We start from the raw sequence: 19,000 nt of genomic DNA, 5'->3' as shown, positions 1-19,000 counted from the left end.
AAGCATCACCAAATGTGGGACACGTTTCTAGCTGTGAACTCTTCTGGGTAAGCCACAATTTGAATATATTTCTAGCTTTATCTAAGGTAGAACTCTGTCTTAAATTCTAGACATTATATTAATAAAATATCTTTATGGGGTCATGTTCTATCACTCCCCAGTGATTCTGCCTTTCTTTTTCTGCAGAGTCATACCTAGACTGTAATAAGCATTTATAACAATGCACAAAATATGCTGTATTATTTTTCTTTAGTTTGATAATCATGTGTATGCTATAGTAGGCTTTTAAATTAAAACATGACACAACCTTAATTAACACTGTGTGCATGTGTATGTGTATTTGTGTGTTATATCAGGGAACAAACCCTGGGATCTATCACTGAGCTACATATGAAGCCCCATAAATATCCTAACTTGTGACTACATGGAAAAAGAATAACAATCTACCTAGAGTTGTCATATGCTACCACCTACAGCTTCATGTTCTGATTCAGCAACTACAAAAGACTACCACAATGAAAGAACACAACCAGGGAAACTCTAATATGGTTAGGTGATTTTTTTTTTCCTTTTTGGGTCACACCCGGCAATGCTCAGGGGTTACTCCTGGCTCTGCACTCAGGAATTACTCCTGTTGGTGTTCAGGGGACCATATGGGATGCTGGGAATCGAACCCAGGTCGGCCATGTGCAAGGCAAATGCCCTACCCGCTGTGCTATTGCTCAGCCCCTAGGTGATTTTTTTAAAATGTTGAAATTGTATGCAATTGTTTGGGGGAAAGCTGTAACCATTTCCTACTACAGCTACTTTTTTCCCCCCGATTTTGATTGATTTTGTTACATGACCACGTCAGTCCCAATAAAAAACAAGTTTATAAATGTGGCTCTACTCCTGGCTTGCTTCACTTCAGACACATTCTCTGAATGGTTAGAAACATGCCATGACAACGGTCTAGCCTTGAGTTTCTATGTGTGGTTAGAAATTAGGCATAACTATGGTCTAACCCTGAATGTGACCTTCATGCTTTCTACCAGAGACAAATCATTAACATATGGAAATAACCTTCTCAGCAGCTCAGTTAATTTTTTAAATCTTATAGGCTTTACTGCCTTCACACCATCCTAATCTTAGCCTGCTCTTGTCTCCTCATCTTAAAAAGGACTCTTTTCCTTTTAAAATATAACTTTGTGCTTTATTTCCACACTGCTGTTCTGTTGGCTCCAAGCGCTGCTCAGTGTCCAGACCCAGCCTCCACATTCTGTGATCACTCTCAAGTGCAGGGCTGCATCCCCTCCCCGCCTCCAATAAAGGGAAAGTGTGGATATGCCCCGGCCCAGCTTCTCACACTCAGCTCCCCAGGACACTGTTGCTCACCAGGGAAAGTCCTCAGATTTCTCTTTTTAATAAAGTTTGTGGTGGGCTTATGTCTCTAACTCATTTTCACTCATCAGAGCCATTTACCTTCCTTCCAAAGAAACCAGTGCTCATTCTTCTTCCATCTCCTGTCGCTAATTTTTGCCTCTGTAACCTCAGTCAGTAGGACAAAATGTGTTTTTCCTGGCGGTAGACAATGTATTCCATCTCATGCTTACAAAACCACAAAATGAGCTCGGCAAGGAAAACCTCTGCCCTTCTACTTCCGTTCACAGCTAACAAAGCCATTTATATAAATGAAAGCAATGGAAGCCAAAGCTTAATGAGATATTTATCTCACACACACAAATACACACACATGCAGATTTTTTTTTATCAGAAGACTTTAATAGATCTGCCTATAGGGTATTAGACATTGCTTCCCAGAGCTGACCCAGTGACCAGTCTGGATTTGTTACTTAAGATTCACCCAAGAGGGTGTTTAAACATACATATGTGTTGGCCCCACCTCTAGAGTTTCAAATTCAGCAGGTCAGGGGTTTGGGAGCCACCGATTGAGTGTGTAAATCAACTCTAACAGCAAGGGTAAAAGTTCCACAAGCACATATATAACAACTCTGGATGCCAAATGTTCAACCCATGTGACTCTTTAGAATCTACTGTGATTAATATGTTCTGAGAGAAGTATGATAAGACTTTTCAGTATAAGTTAAGTCCTGACGGGGGAAGGATGAAAACCAAGATATGTGCTGGCCTTGTCCATTCACCAACACCCTTCAGCGAAATGTCTTGTATGAAGAAGTGAAAACACCTCTCTCCCCCTTTCCCGGAGACAGCCACCAGGAACCCAGCTTTTAGGCTCTTTGACAGAGGGCTCCTTTCAAAGAGCAGTCCTTACTGAGATTGCTAATTCATTTCATTTGTACCTGATTTATGCCCCATCCAAAAAGGAAACAAAACAAAAAATGATGAAAAATGACTTGAGGTGAAGCATAATGAACACTTGAGTGATTCTCTCTTCCTGGCGCACAATGAGCTATTTCCCTTTCTGGGAATAAAAGTGTTAAAGAGATGTAAGCTAAAACCCCCTTAGACAGGGACTCCCATAAATCTTTGGGGCTTTTCAATGTCATTTTCTCCATACAGGTACAAACCTTCAAATACATATGTAATAAAATTCCCTCTGACCTAAAGGATTGTGCTTATTTGCAACTGTCAACCCCTTCCAAGCAAGAGTTGTCTTCTTACTAAGGAACCAAGGGCCTCCTCTCTTTCCCCTTAAAGAATTCCTCCCTTGATTCTTATGCCCAAGTAGTCGAATGTGGGAATTAGTAGCCACATGAAATGATTGCTCATTCAAAATGGGACTGACAAGTCAGTATTTACATGTACTTTCAGCATTTTCTTTAAGAACCAAATTTCAAGAATTTAAGTGTTGAAAACAAAGTATTTCATTCATAATTTTGACTCATATGTTGCTATGATGGTGTTTTGGGATCACTGTTAAATGATACTGTTCTAATATATTTCATTTGATCTTTTCACTCTTTTAAATGTGGCTCTTAGAAAATTTAAATTTACATGTGTTGTGCATTTTATTTCTTCTGGTCAGGGCTGTCCCAGGTGAGATGAGGTCCAGCATTTTCTTTCTCTCTTGAGCTTGCCACACTGTACCTTCGGTCTCATCTCCTTTTGGCCCATCAACCTTGCATTCACGTCTGCTTCCTTCAAACCCTCTCTCCTCACTCTCCTCAATCTGATCTCTGAAATTCCAACACAAACTTGAAATACTCACCAGCTATCAAGTGATTTCTCCCTTTGACTTCTACATATTCTTACTCTCCACTTCTTTTTATAAAAATATTACATATGTTCATGGAAAACCACCTACCTGCTTATTTCTTCTTTTCCTATACATTCCTGTTTACCCACAGAACTTGAGGGCTGTTATTTCTGATTGTTTCCAAATGCTCATTTATTCAACACCATAAATGATAGAGGACTTTGCAGAGGCTAGGCACTGTGCTAGCCATGGGGATTGCCTAATAATGTCAGTGCTCAGTCTTAAATGATGTGTGGCATGATTTAAACAGAAATATGCACATTAAACTGATGCCTTCTGTCTTCAAAGGATGTAACTTGCAAATATCATTCAGACCTTTGTGAGGAAGGCTGTACATGGCATACTCTGATGGCACAAGTATTCCAGTCTGGTGACTTGAAATTTTGTATTAAATCTGTATTAAATCTTTTTTTTCTTCCACCAGTCTTCTCCTTTTTGTTTCCTTGACTTCCCTTTAAACTCCCTTTGTCTGTGTGCCCTATTTCCTTTGCTTATGGAGAATTAAATGCTATAGATATATATGTATTATTTCCCACAATAATGTAAATACAGTTACTGTTTTCATTTAAAAATGAGAAAAGTAAAGCAAGTGAAGTTTAATTTATCCAAGATAATCAGTGAAGAAGCATGATTTGCACCCAGGCAGTCTAAGTCTATACACTGGAGTTCTTATCTACTACATTGTCCCGTCTCAGAAATTATACAAACACCAAGGACCACAGAAGCTTGACATACCTAATGGCTACTTGGTGTATAGAGTAGCTATCCTAAAGTAAAAACTATAAAGGAAAAGGAACTCTAAGAAGAGATAAAGAATACAAGAGATAGAATATCAGAGATATTACAGGAGATATTCATGATTATATAAATACTTAGAGAATACATAGCTATATTCCCGTATTGGTCTTATTGGTTACTCAGTAAATTCGATCCTTTGTTATTTGTATTAGCCAGAGGTTTACCCCAAATTGTTTGCAAAGTTCTTTGATACTAGGAGATCTATGAAAGAGTGTATATGCAATAATTTGGGGAAGAATTTTTCTTGGGGCGTGGGAGGGCATACCACGTGATGTTCAGGGTTAATCCTGACTTTGCACTCAGGAATTACTCCTAGTGAGGCTCTGGGGACCATATGAGATGCCTGGGATTGAATCAGGTCAAACACTGTATAAGTATGCAAACCCCTACCTACTGTTCTATCTTTCCTGACCCACTTTTGAAAGAAACTTAAAGAAATATTTTGATTCTACCTAACAATCATATATAGCACTATAGCACTGTCATCCCGTTCTTCGATTTGCTCGAGCGGGCACCAGTAATGTCTCCACTGTGAGACTTGTTGTTAATGTTTTTGGCATATTGAATACACCACGGGTAGCTTGCCAGGCTCTGCCATGTGGGTAGCTTGCCGGGCTCTCTGAGAGGGATGGAAGAACCGAACCCGGGTAGACCTTGTGCGAGGCAAACACCCAACCCGTTGTGTTATCGTTCCAGTCCACAATCATTTGTAAAGAATATTATTCAATCTCTGTTAAAATAAGGTCAGGAAACATTATAAAGCATTTTTTGTGTGGTTAGCCTATGCTCCTGTTAGATGACCTTTGAAATTGCACTTACAAGGAGCAGAGCTAAGTATTTCCTATAATAAAACCAAATGCCACAGCACCTAGTCTTTCCAGAAATTTATCAGTTATGACTTCTAAATACTTTTTCAAAACAAGGATTTATGCATTATACAATTCATCTATTCAAGTTGGAGTCCTTTCTCTACCCCACAGTCCTTATGGACTTAAATTTTTTTAATGATATTTTTATACATAAACATTCAGCAGAAAAAAAAAACCTGACATAGTCTCCTCTGTGGGTCTCATGCCCCATTTGAAATAATTTATGTTTAATTAGATAGACACTATGATTTACATAGTAATTCATAGTTAAGTTTCAGGTATGCAATTTTCCCACACTTGTGATCCGATCACCAATTTCAACTTTCCTCCTTCACCAGTGTCGCATTTATCCTACCAACCTCCAGTCTTTCTCCTTGACAGATTTTACGTTTGGTTATCGTAGTTTTTTTTTTTTTCTTTTTTGGAGTGGGAGTTTAGTTTTTTGGTTTGAGGGCCATGCCCGGTGGTGCTCAGGGGAAGGGAGTCAGCCACATGCAAGAACACTCTACCTAATGTTTTGTAGCCCCAGCTCTAGGTTATTATAGTTTTGATCTCCTGCTTTCAGTTTTGTTGACTCTATGGTTTAGTAGTTAAATAACACCATGTCATCACCAACATGTTTATGCTCCACTTTGACACCTGCAAGAACCTGGAATTCAGGACATTTGAGTGACATTAAAAAAAAGTGACCTGTTAAAATCATGAATGCTACATAGTTTTGTATCTCTTAAAGTTTAAGGTTTCTCTTATTTATAAATACCCCATCTTATATATAATATGATAGTGAAGAGATTTTATGATTTAATTTATCCTGTTTACCTGTGCCAGGCTGTTTTCACTCGAGGCGCCCCAGAGGGGGCAGGTGAGAACCCTCCCCTTCCCAAGGGACCCAGTCCCAGCAGCAGACCTCCACTACTTAACCGCTGCCACACTCCAGGCCACTTTCCGGAAAGTCCGGCCGAGCCTCACTCATGAATGAAGTCCCACAGAACCCAGATAATGAGGAATTTTGTGACCTTGGACTCTGGACTCAATGGGACGTGAAACAGAGATCCTCTGTCTGCTATCCTCCAATCTCCGGTGACCCAGGGATCATACACATAAGCCACACCCTGACACACCCTGCGGCACCAGATAACCTCCTTATCGGCAACCCTCCAGATCTCAATGGCTGCTCCTCCCAGACAACCTCCCAGGAGAATAAAATGAGGCCCTCATAGCCATGCCACCGGACTCTGCGCCAGGCTGTTTTCACTTGGGGTGCCCCAGAGGGGGGTAGGTGAGAACCCTCCCTGCCCCAAGGGACCCAACCACTGCCACACTCTAAGCTGCTTTCTGGACACATTATAACCACACCATATGTGATGGAGTTCAGATAGTAGGCAACAAATCATAGAGTAATATATATGTACATATAATAAACATAATATAATAGACATAATATAATAAATATAATATAATATAATATGATATATGTGTTGTTTGTATTATAAAGCTCCCGGAAGAGAGTGATGCAGAGATTCTCTTGCTTGCACGCCTGAATGTCTTCCCTGGGGCCCCTCAGAGGGGATGAACTCCAGCTTCCCTCCCTGCCCCGAGCAGAGCTCCCAGCAGCTGAAGACCCGGAACCTAGCCACAGCCATGCTCAAGGCCCCTCTCCACATGTTTGGACAAGCCTCACACATGAAGGTGCTGGCAGAGGAACCCAGGTGTGTGGGACCCAAGGTTGAGACCACCAAGGCTGCTTGGATAGGGACTGAGCCTGCTCCGCCCAGATTTCCCATTTCCCAGTAGCTAGGCGGTCACACCCAGGGACTGCCCCCAGCGCTGTGTAATCCCATCCATAGCAAGCATCCAGATACTTAAAAGCAAATTCCTGGAAGCATGCAGCTGCTTTGTAGCCTCGCCGGTATCTTATAGCCTACTTCTCCTCTGGGAGAACCTGACAAACTACCGGGAGTTTCCTGCTCATATGGGAGAGCCTCCCAAGGTCCCCATGTTGTATTAATATGCCAAAACCAGTCACAAACTGGGTCTCATTCTCCTGACCCTGAAAGAGTCTCTAATGCAGCATCGTTGGGAAGGATGAGTAATGTGAGGCTTCTAAAATCTCAGGGCTAGGACGAATGGAGACATTACTGAGACTGCTCGAGAAATTCGACGATCAACGGGATGATGATGAATATATATATATATATATAATGAATATCTATATGCACATATAACTCTTGAGCTACTGGGAGCATCCCGCCCGCACAGGCAGAGCCTGGCAAGCTACTTGTGGCATATTCGATATGCCAAAAACAGTAATGATAGGTCTCATTCCCCTGACCCTGAAAGAGCCTCCAATTGCTGGGAAAGACAAATAAAGAGAGGCTGCTAAAATGCTAAAATATCAGGGCTGGGAGGAATAGAGATGTTACTGGTGCCCTCTCTAGTAAATCCGTGAACAACAGTATGACAGTGATACAGTGATACAATGATGTAGTTCACCGGCTTTCAACTATGTATTAGTTCTTAGGATAATCTTGCATTGTGTACTTCTCCTACACAGTCAAATACACTTGGAAGTTTACTTCATGATCATGGGTCTTTATTCATTGCTTTTTTTCATTATTAAGCAGGTCAAATATTATCCAGTACCCAGTTCCTTTCTCCTTCAGGACCTGAAAAGATTGTCATTTCCTTCCCTTTAGGCAAAGACAAATGACTAATTCCAACCAATGAAAACCATTTCTAGAAAAGTACTTACAAAACAACACATATATCCCCATTAATTTGGCTTTTCCATTTCAGAATATTACTGTATTCCAGTTCAGCAATAAAATGATACAATTAAAAAATTCATTTTGATAAGATTTCTATTAACTCTTCAGATTGTGAGTTCTTTGTGGGTTGAGTAAGCCAGGAAGTCATAAAAATTAGAAACTCCAATATATTTTTTGTTAAATGAATGAGTGAAAGATTAAAAAATGACTATGAAACCATAATTTTAACATCATATCTGTTTAAATCATTTTTAGTTCTCCCTTATGCTCATTTTAGCTCTTCAACGATTTGGAAAATTACCCTTAAATGAAAAAGATTATTTATTCCTTGCAATAATATGAAACTTGTAATAATATTCTGGCTTTTTAAATAATGCAAATGGAATATAATAAGGAGATAAAGAAGATGTAAGTTTTGCTATCTGTTTCACAACCTTGTAAAAAGATGGTGTGGTGAGTATGTAGACCTTACATTTGAATATAACTTGTGGACCTTTCCTTTTCATGTTTGGATTTGGTGGCTTGAGCATGTTTAGGGGTCAAATGTCTAGGTTAACCTAATATTGGAATTCTATAAATTGTTGGCCATATATTGGAATCCATATATTGGAATACTATCTCTCAGTATTTGGAAGAGGGTTTTTGGAAGGTAAGCAGGTTTAGATAAGCTTCTGAGAACTGCCATAGCAGGATTTCAGTGTTTCTGCTCCCGGCTCTGTGAGCATAAAGCGAGCAGTCTACTGTCTGCAAGTCAAGAAATAAACTTTCTCCAACTTAGCAATTTTATGATTGACACCTTGATCTTAAACTTTTACATCTCCAGAATGGAGAAATATAGAAATAATATTTAAGCCACAGTCTGGTATTCTGTTATAGCAGCTTGTGTTAAGCCAGAGGCCAAAATTCTCTCATAAAAATGCAATCTCATTAGCACATCTCAGTAATTTCATCTTATTTGTCAGCAACTAGTCTGACATTCTTCTGTCTCTTTGGGTACATTAAGAAACATGTCCACTAAATGACCAGTCTGACTTACCAAATGTTTCCTACAAAGGCAGTAAAGTTTTATTTGATCTCTGTTGTTGCTTGGCACAGATTGCTTTTAAGAGCCAACCTAGATATGGTATTTTTGGGCTTAGACAATGCAAATAAATAAAAAATTTCACTACATTCTAAAAGCTTATAATTGGAAAAATAGAGTTCAGTAATTTAGCTGAAGGTTTACTCTTTAAAAATACCCCCGTTCATATCATAAATACAAAGATTTTTGTCTCTTGGTAAGTCGATTTAGTACTTCGATTTGTATCTTCCTATTAGGTCAAATTTGTTTTTCTTAACATAAGACATTCACACCATCAAAAGTCTAGAGGAATTCTTTGGCATACCCAACTGTTATCAGGGCTTATCTTGGCTCATTGCTCAGGGATCACTCCTGGCATTGCACAGGGACCATATGTGCTGGGGATCAAACCTAAGTCAGCTGCATGCAAGGCAGCACCTTATCTGCTATGGTATCTCTCCAATCTCTCCAGCCCCAGGAACAAATTCTTTGATCACCACTTAAAAAGTTTACTAAAAAAATTTGGGGATTCTCATCAAAATAACGAATATTAAATAGCAATCTGTTATGTGCAATTCAAATGAAAGTCGGCTGTCATAACTCACTGGATAAAGCTTAGTTTTTATATAATTTTGATAAATATATCTCATTTACCTTTTTTGCTACAAATCATATCTTATGGTTGTCATGAGAAGACAATAAAATATTACATACCTTCAAATGACCTCTTTTCACTATTCAGATTTTTGTCTTTCAAATAGTAGTTTTTCTTTAAGAAATAAATATAAATACCACTATTGGGAGAAGCTACAGTCTAGGACAAGTTCTAGCATTTAGTGTTCTGACAGATCTTAATTTGGTTATCAGCCAAAGTCAATAAAACTTGTTCATGCAGAACCTTACCTGGTTTTCACCACGTCAAGGGGGTGCATCAGGCAAATTTCTACAAGACCTGAAAGATGATAAAGAGAAGTCCAATAAACACTTATGTAAACACTGATTCTTATTTTCCTTGACCCAAATAATTTCTCATAATTCAAATAAAACTTGGGACTTTGATTATGCTAAGTGAAATAAGGAAGTAAAAAACAATTATTGGATAATTTAGTTTATATGTAAAAAACGAACAGCTAAAGCAAGATCACTGGCAAGAACCAACAAAACCATTAGACTTGATGAAAACTATGGTGGTCACAAGACAGAAAGCATGGTTGTTGGTGTGTGTGTGTGTGTTTGTGTGTATGTAACATGAGTGAGTACAAGCTGACTTTAGTGGTAGGTGTGGTGCATCTTATATAAAAATAGTGAATGAAGAATCTGTGACATTCCATAATATTATAAACCAATATAAAAAATGCAGGCCATAGTCAATTTTGCACAAAATATTCCTATAGGAGTTCACAAAGACTGTAAAATGAATTTACAGCAAAAAGCAAGAAAGCAAGCAGATGAAAAAAAACTGAGATTTGGGAAATGATAATTAAGTATGGTAGACTAGTGAAAAATGTAGTAAAATATGTAAACAAATATTTTCTTACAAATGTTCTGTCACAGGCTGAAGAGAGAGTATGAGGTTAAGGTGCTTGCCTTGCATACAGCAAACAGTCCCCCAAACATTGCAGGGTATAAATCTAGTGGTCTGTTACACCCTAGTCCTGCTGGATTGGACGCAGGGTCCAAGCAGCACTGTGTCTTCAGGCCCTTGCACTGAGCTGACTGCCTGGGTCCAAAGAACATCAGAGGGTAGCTGACTGAACTGTATCTTGAGATACACACCGAATGCTGAATTTATTGTTCAATTTTTATTTTAATTTACTTACAATACTATTGGATGAAAGTGATAGCACAGTGGGTAAAGTGGTTGCCTTGCACACAGCCGACCCGGGTTCGATTCCTTCATCCCTCTTGGAGAACCCGGCAAGCTACGGAGAGTATCCCTCCCGCAGGGCAGAGCCTGGCAAGCTACCTGTGGCATATTCGATATGCCAAAAACAGTAACAAGTCTCAGAATGGAGACATTACTGGTGTCTTCTCTAGCAAATCGATGAACAACGGGAGGACAGTGCTACAGTGCGACAATAGTACTAATAGTAGTGTTTAAGGCATACAATGTTCCCATCTTAAATCCAGCACCGGAGTACCAGCATCTCTCCACCAATGTTCCCAGGTTCTTTCCCATTTTCTCCACACCCTCCCACCTTGATTAATGTACATCTGCAATCAGTCTTCGGGGCTGTTACCACTGGCCATTCTAAATTCCCTTACCATGCTTCTTTAATACTACCCATTTGAGAGAGATCATTCTGCATTTGTCCCTCTCTCTTGACTGATTTCACTCTGCATGATACCTTTTAGTCCTATTCACATTGTAGCAAATCACAGGATTTCATTTTTTTTCTTATATCTGAATAGTATTCCATTGTGCATGTATACCACAGTTCTTTTTAAGGTATTATTATTATAGTTTAGGAAACATAGTCACAATAATATTGACATTTATGGTTTTAATGTCCAGTTGCCATAACTCACCACTACCAAAGTGCCCAACACCGTCTAACAATGTCCAGATGCTACTTCTAGTCAGCCTCTATTCATTTGTCTATTATTGGCACTCGGGTTCTTTTCAGATCTTGTCTATTGCAAATAGTGCTGCAATGAATGTAAATATATATGCAAATACTTTTGAAATACCATTTTGTGTTCCTTCGGTAAATGCCAAGAAGCGGGGCTAAAGTATAATATGGAAGCTCAGGTGTGTGTAATCCCATCAACGGCCAACATCTAGAGACTTAAAAGCAAGCTCCCAGAAGAGAGCGATGCAGAGTTTCTTGCCCACATGCCTGGCTGTCTTCCTTGGGACCCCTTGGAAGGGATGGGCTCCTGTCCCGAGCAGAGCTCCCGGCGGCCAAAGACCATCAAAACCTGGCCACAGCCATGCTCGAGCCCCTCTCCACACGTTCAGACAGGCCTCATGCATGAAGGTACTGGCAGAGGAACCCAGGTGTGTGTAATCCCATCAACGGCCAACATTTAGAGACTTAAAAGCAAGCTCCCAGAAGCGCGCAGCCACAAAGCAGCCACACGATATCTTGTAACCTACTTCTCCCTCTGGGAGAAATTAGCAAGCTTCTGAGAGTTTCCTGCCCCATGGGACAGCCTCCAAGCTTCCCATGGTGTATTCATATGCTAAACCCAGTAACAAGCCGAATCTCATTCCCCTGACACTGAAAGAGCCTCCAGTGTGGCATTGTTGGGAGGGCCGAGTGGAGAGAGGCTTCTAAAATCTCAGGGATAGGACGAATGGAGAAGTTACTGAGCCCACTTGAGAAATCGACGATCAACTGGATTTCGTGATTGTGATCGTGATGGAAGCTCAATTCTTAATTTTTTGAGAAACTTCCATATGGATTCCTATCTAGACTGAACAGATGACATTCCTACCAAAGTGGGTGAGGGTTTATTTTTTTCCTGTATCCCCACCAAGAATGCTATCTTCTTTGAACCAACCCGCATACATGGCTGAGTTAATACTGCTGGGAAAAGAATAACACAAACATGCCTTGTTGAAAATTTCCCTTCAGCTCCCATCTGTTCTGAGAAGGTTTCACATATTTAACCACAAAACTTCACGGAACTAACTCCTTCTCTGATAGAGCCAAGCCACACCTCTTTTGCTAAAACAATGTATAAACATTATGCTTTTGCTAAGAGAAGTACAAGCATTATCACTTATATCACACGTCATCCCGTTGCCCATCGATTTGCTTGAGCGAGCACCAGTAACATCTGCATTTGTCCCTGTTGTGTGCTAGTATAGCCCAATGGCGTCTGCTCGCTCCAGGAACACGAAGAGCCTCAAACCATTCGTTCAGGGTCTTGACGAAGAAGTCTGACCATCTCGTAGGTGGGTGGCCATGGGTTCTTTTGATATCCCGTGGAATCCAGTCAGTAACAACTCTAGTCCAGTGGTCGTCTCCAGGTCATCTCCAAATCATGTGTCCAGCCCATCTGGTTTTTGATGCCTTGGCAAATGAGACAGCGTCCCTGATTCTTAGAACTCCAGATTCCTTCTCTCACTTGAGTGAAAAGTGATATTTCGAGCCTGGCTCTTTAGATTCCTCTTTCAGAGACCCAAATAGCGTTCCTATCCTGTTTTTGTAGGCCCAGGTCTCTGAGGTGTATGTTAGTGCAGGAAGAACGGTGGAAGTACTATGTAATGATTAATTATGATTGGTGAAAATCAGAATTCTCTCAGTGTCCAATTCCTTGAGAAAATCTTTTTCTTCTGGAATGTTGCCATTACATGAGAAAGCATATATAGTATACATTTTTTTTCTGAGAAAAATTTACCTTTATAACAATTGGGACAACTCTTTCCTGAGAATTCTGGATTAAAACCTAATTGTTCTCTATGATTCATCCCCTCTTCCTGGCTGCTGAAAATAATTATTGCATTTCCCAGATTCCCCTTTTGCTAGGCATTGACATGTGACTAAGTTCTCATCAGTGGGATATACGCAAAAGTAGAAGCAACTTTCGAGAAGCCTTCTAATTGCATACACCAGCTTCTTTCCTCATTCTTTTGTGTGATGGATTGTGATTACAAGACTTGCTGATCTTCTTGAATAACAGTATGACTTTTGGGAATGGAAACCACAAAACAAAGCCAAATTTCTGTAGCAGAAATTTCTGGCATTATATGGGGGGAGTTCCGTGGAGTGAATCTCTAGATAGTCTTATTGAAATTGCAGCACTGTTCACAATAGCCAACATCTGAAAACAACCCGAGTGCCCTAAAACAGATGACTGGTTAAAGAAACTTTGGTACATCTACACAATGGAATACTATGCAGCTGTTAGGAGAGATGAAGTCATGAAATTTGATTATAAATGGATAGACAAACTGAGGGTATCATGCTAAGTGAAATGAGTCAGAAAGAGAGGGACAGACATAGAGGGACTGCACTCATTTGTGGAGTATAGAATAATATCATATGAGGCTGACACCCAAGGACAGTAGATACAAGGGCCAGGAGGATTGCCCCATAGCTGAAAGCCTGCTTCATGAGGGAAGGGTAGAAGGCAGATTGAATAGAGAAGGGATCACTAAGAAAATGATGGCTGGAGGAATCAGTCGGGATGGGAGATGTGTGCCGAAAATAGATAATGGACCAAACATGATGAGCTCTCAGTGTCTGTGTTGCAAGCTATAATGCCGAAAAGTAGAGAAAAAGTATGGGGAATATTGTCTGCCATGGAGGCAGGGGGAGGGTAAGAAAGGGGGAGGGGTTTTACCGGGGATATCAGTGGTGGGGAACGTGCACTGGTGGATGGATGGGTGTTTGATCATTGCATGATTGTAATCCAAACATGAAAGCTTGTAACTATCTCACAGTGATTCAATTAAAAAAAAGTCCTTAAACTACTGTTACACTGTTCAGCTTCCTGCCTCTTGCATTTAATACTATTTCTAAAGGATGAGAAAAAGGGAACTTTTATGTGCTAAAACATGGTACCACAACAGCCTATTTTCTTATCCAGAAGACCCCTGAGGACAGAGATTCCACATACCTCTGTCATCTTTGCATCAAATCATTTGCATAATGAATGGCATTCGGTAAGCACAATAACATTTTGTTGAATAAATAAATTACTGTCCATACCATTATGTGAACTTATTCTCAGGTAATTGAATAGGTAGTTATTTCTTCTGCATTTATTAGTTTTAGCACTATACAAATAAGAACAGAGAAATATTTTTCAAAATTATATAAAGTAAAACACAAGAATTATTTGAATATAAAACTGCAATAATGTTAATCACATATCCAGATGTTCAGTTGTGATGTAATTGTGAGAAGGGAAATCAATAAATCAACACCTAATGGACTGATAATGGTTCTTGAGTACTGAGTTTGAACAGGATTTTGTGTTGGGTGAAGGAGTTACTGCCTAATACAACATCAAGGGTGCCCTCAGAGTGAAAAAGTTTAAACATAGGCACAGGAGTGACACACTAGCTATGGGATTCTATGGAAAGGAAAGGCACCAAGCAGAGAATAGTAATCTGCATAAAACTTTATCAGGCCCGATATATTAGTTTTGTTATTATAATATAAAAGCTTGCCACTTATAATCTGTATAGGACTATTTTATAGTAACTATTAACTTTTATACAAAATTGTCAACCATGGGTGCCTGGGAGAAAGTACAGTAGGGAGGGTGCTTGCTTTGCACATGGGGAACCTGGGTTGGATCGTTGGCATCCCATATGGTTCCAGAGCCTGCCAGGAGTGTAGAGTCAGGAGGAAGTCCAAAGCACAGCCAGGTGTGGCTACCCAAACAAAAAATCCAAACATAAATGAAATACAGAGTTTGTTTATATATTTTTAGAAATGACCATTTCTAAAGTATGCTACTAGAGAGCAGATTATTCTTTTTTAATTTTTTTATTTTATAAGGTAGCTTACAATATTTGATTATGTTTAATATTCAAACACAAATCCCACCACCATTACACCTTTCCACCACCATATTTTCATCCCAAACCCCAATCCCTGTCCCAAAGCAGAAATGAGAGAATATATTTTGCATTGTTTGTTATGAAAAGCCACTGAAAATGCTACCAAAAAAAGTATTCCTAAAGAGTGTGAATACTATTCTATTTCAACAGGGGCCATTAAGTCCTTCTATAAATGATCACTAACATATTAAAGGTTGAGACTTGTGTGCTTTTATATATATATACATGTGCATATATATTTTATATATATACATGTGCATATATGTATATGCACATATATATATATTGAGAGCAGAATATTCTAAATACACACATACTCTGGTTTTTATCATTCAGTTCATTATCACTTTCTCAACAAACCTATTATATATACTAATTACAATCCATTTAACATTACCAGATATATTACCTTGCTATTCTATTATATATAATATCACAAATAGCTTTTATTAATACCATACTATCATCAGTAATACATAAAAACATTTAACTGTTTGTCTCTCTACAAGCTTACCCCCACTGACCCCTCAGCAGCCATTCTAGTAGTCATTTACAGATACTATGGTTTTGCCAAAATTAGACAAATGTTTAGTCAAATATAATTAATGTAGTTTTAATTAATTAATTATTTTTTTTTTTGCTTTTTGGGTCATACCCGGCAATGTACAGGGGTTACTCCTGGCTTTGCACTCAGGAATTACTCCTGGCGGTGCTCAGGGGACCATATGGGATGCTGGGAATCGAACCTGGGTCAGCCTCGTGCAAGGCAAATGCCCTACCTTCTGTGCTATCACTCCAGGCCCAATGTACTTTTTAAGAAGATGCATTCAACTTTATAGGACCATTGAATAGTAACACCAACTGCATGAAATTTACTCATGATTCTCTACTCTGTTGGTCATTTTTCTCTAATTCTGATTTTAATTACCATTTATATTTTAATATATATTAACAACTTGCCAATTTACAATTCCAATTCAAACTTTTCTTCTTCCTCTTAAATTTTTTTTTTTGGGTAAGACTCATTGGTGCTAAGTATAAAACTACTGTTTTATACTTAGGGATTTGGAGATGATATACAGTGCCAGGTATTTAACCCCAGGTCAGCTGCATGGAAGTAAATGTCCTTCCCCTGCACTATCTCTCCAGCCCACAGACTGCTCTCTCAAAGTCTAGATTAAATATTTTATTGGCTATTTAACAATACCACTGTGTACTTAAACCATCTTAAAAGTCTCATGCCTAAGCAGGAATAGAGAAAACATCACTAAATCAATGATGGTTGGAGAAATCATTTGGGATGGGAGATGTGTGCTGAAAGTAGATAAAAGACCAAACATGATAGACTCTCAGTATCTATATTGCAAACCATAATGCCCCAAAGTAGAGAGACAGCATGGGGAAAACTGTCTGCCATAAAGGCATGGGGAGGGTTGAGGTATACCAGGAACATTGGTGGTGGAAAATGTGCACTGATGGGTGTTCTATCATTGTATGACTGAAACTCAAACATCAGAGCTTTGTAACTGTATCTCATGGTGATTCAATTAAATAAAAGAAGAAGAAGAAAAAGAAAAAAAAAGAAAAAAAGGAACCAAAAAACAACAACAACAAAAAGTCATGTCTAAAACTGGACTTCTGATTTGCCTCTCTTCAACTCCTTAAAATGAGAAACAAAATAAAACTAAAACTAACCTTCTCTACCTTAGACTCATGCTGGGGCTCTATTTCTCCCATAACTCTCTTCTAAACTATCTGGAAATCTCGTTGGCTTGACTTCAAAATACAGCCAGACTCTACCATCACTTATTTCTTCTCTGGCCTCCACACTCTGGTCCAAGTCATGACCACCAGTTCTCAGCTGATTAACTACAACACCCCATTAACAGCTCTCCCTCCACCCACCTTTGACCCTTTACATCTGTTCTCACCCAGAAGCCTAAGTGATCCTTTTAAAATGTAAGTAATTTCATGTCATTCCTCTGGTCTGGATATCCCTCCCTATTTCATGTGGAGAAAAGCCACATTTAATCCAGGCTTACAATATTTCTCTTGGCAAACATTTTACTAATCCCCCCTACCCATACCCCACCCATCACCCTTCATTCTACTCTAGCTGCACTAACCTCTTGATGAGTTTTCAAATATGCCAGTCCTACTATAGCTTTAAGCATTTGTAGTAGCTGTTTTCCCTGCTGGTTATATTCTTCTGTTAGGTTCTGTCTGGCACATTCTCTGTGGTCAGTGAGTGCATGGTCAGTGAGTGCATGGTCACCCTGACACTAATCTCACCCCATCTTATGTCTCCATATGCCACTTTGCTTTCTCCTTTCACAGGGAAATTATCAACGTCGGATACACAATACTATTATGCATTTGATAGTCCTTGTAGCAGATTTTTGCATTTTCCACTGATGACATTAAGTACACAGTAGTTGCTTAATAAACTGTTTAAAAATGGGAATGAAAGCTGGAGCAATAGTACAGCAGGTAGGGCATTTGCCTTGCTCACGGCCAACCCGGGTTCAATTCCCAGCATCCCATATGGTGCCCCAAGTACTGTCAGGAGTAATTCCTGAGTGCAGAGCCAGGAGTAATCTCTGATCATCACTGGGTGTGACCAAAAAGCAAAAAAATAAAATAAATAAATAAATAAAATAAAAACAAGAATGAATTATTTAAAATAATAAAACTGCTACAAATGACAGAATTCATTTTTAGTGATACAAAGAAAATAAAGTTTTAAAGATTTAGTTTACAAGTTTTGAGTTCACAACTATCTTCTAAGTAGAATAGATTATCAAAAAATTTTTGATAAGTAGACTATAATGAGACAGAAAGCATCTTAATTTCTTATGAACAACAAAAGGAAAACAGCATAGAGAATTGAGACAGTTAAGCATCTCCAAAATGCCAATGACAAGGGAAACCTCTGATTCCCTTAAAACGAGTGAAAAGATTTTTACATTGTACTACAGCCCCTTCCTTGACATTTTATAAATTAAATCTAAGACTTCTCTGTTGTTATCTGAAATTCATGTCACTGTTATTACCTAAAATGATTTTGTGTTTAACTCTGGACCCTTGGGACACTGGTAGAGAGAACCCAGCCTCTGGTGATGGGTGTAGTGTTAAAATGATATATGCATGAAAAATATAATTAACAATGCTATAAATCTTGGTCACTGTCACTGTCACTGTCATCCTGTTGCTCATCGATTTGCTCGACCACTAAAGTCTCCATTGTGAGCCTTCTTGTTACTGTTTTTGGCATATCGAATATGCCACGGGTAGCTTGCCAGGTTCTGCTGTGCAGGCGAGATACTCTCGGCAGCTTGTCGGGCTCTCCGAGAGGGCTGGAGGAATTGAATCCGGGTTGGCTTCATGCAAGGCAAATGCCCTACCTGTTGTGCTATCACTCCAACTGGAGCAATAAATCTTAGTACCTCAATAAAAATAACACAGAAAAAAATTAAAATAAAAATGTGAAACAATTTTTATTTTTTAAAAAGAAGTACAGAGCAATAAGTGGTTATGAACTTGAAATTAAAAAATAGAATAGCTACAGATGAAACTGATATTTTTCTGTCTACTCTACTAGTCAAGCAAATCATTACAACATCCTATTTGATAGCCTGCCCAGAAAATGTGGTAGCCTTAATGAATTATAAGCAATGTGAGACTCATAAAGGGCAATCAAATATGTTATGCTTTTGTCAAATAACAGTTAAGGCCCACTACCTTTGTGGCACAGTAAGTTAACAT

At 39.0% G+C, this 19,000-nt stretch overlaps 1 protein-coding gene across 1 annotated transcript in view; it reads right to left on the bottom strand.

The window, feature by feature from the left end:
* SLC25A21 (solute carrier family 25 member 21) overlaps positions 1 to 19,000 on the bottom strand; it is a 520,315-nt gene that overhangs the window by 180,145 nt on the left and 321,170 nt on the right. Inside the window, exon 2 of the mRNA XM_055132085.1 lies at positions 9,616 to 9,664. Coding sequence (XP_054988060.1) covers positions 9,616 to 9,664 — 49 coding nt within the window. The remainder of the gene's footprint in view (positions 1 to 9,615; positions 9,665 to 19,000) is intronic.

This window comes from Sorex araneus, chromosome 3 (genome assembly GCF_027595985.1).
Source record: "Sorex araneus isolate mSorAra2 chromosome 3, mSorAra2.pri, whole genome shotgun sequence".
NCBI classification, from domain to species: Eukaryota; Metazoa; Chordata; class Mammalia; order Eulipotyphla; family Soricidae; genus Sorex; species Sorex araneus.
Note: the sequence above shows the minus strand (reverse complement) of the source record. Positions and strands in the feature narration are given on the sequence as shown.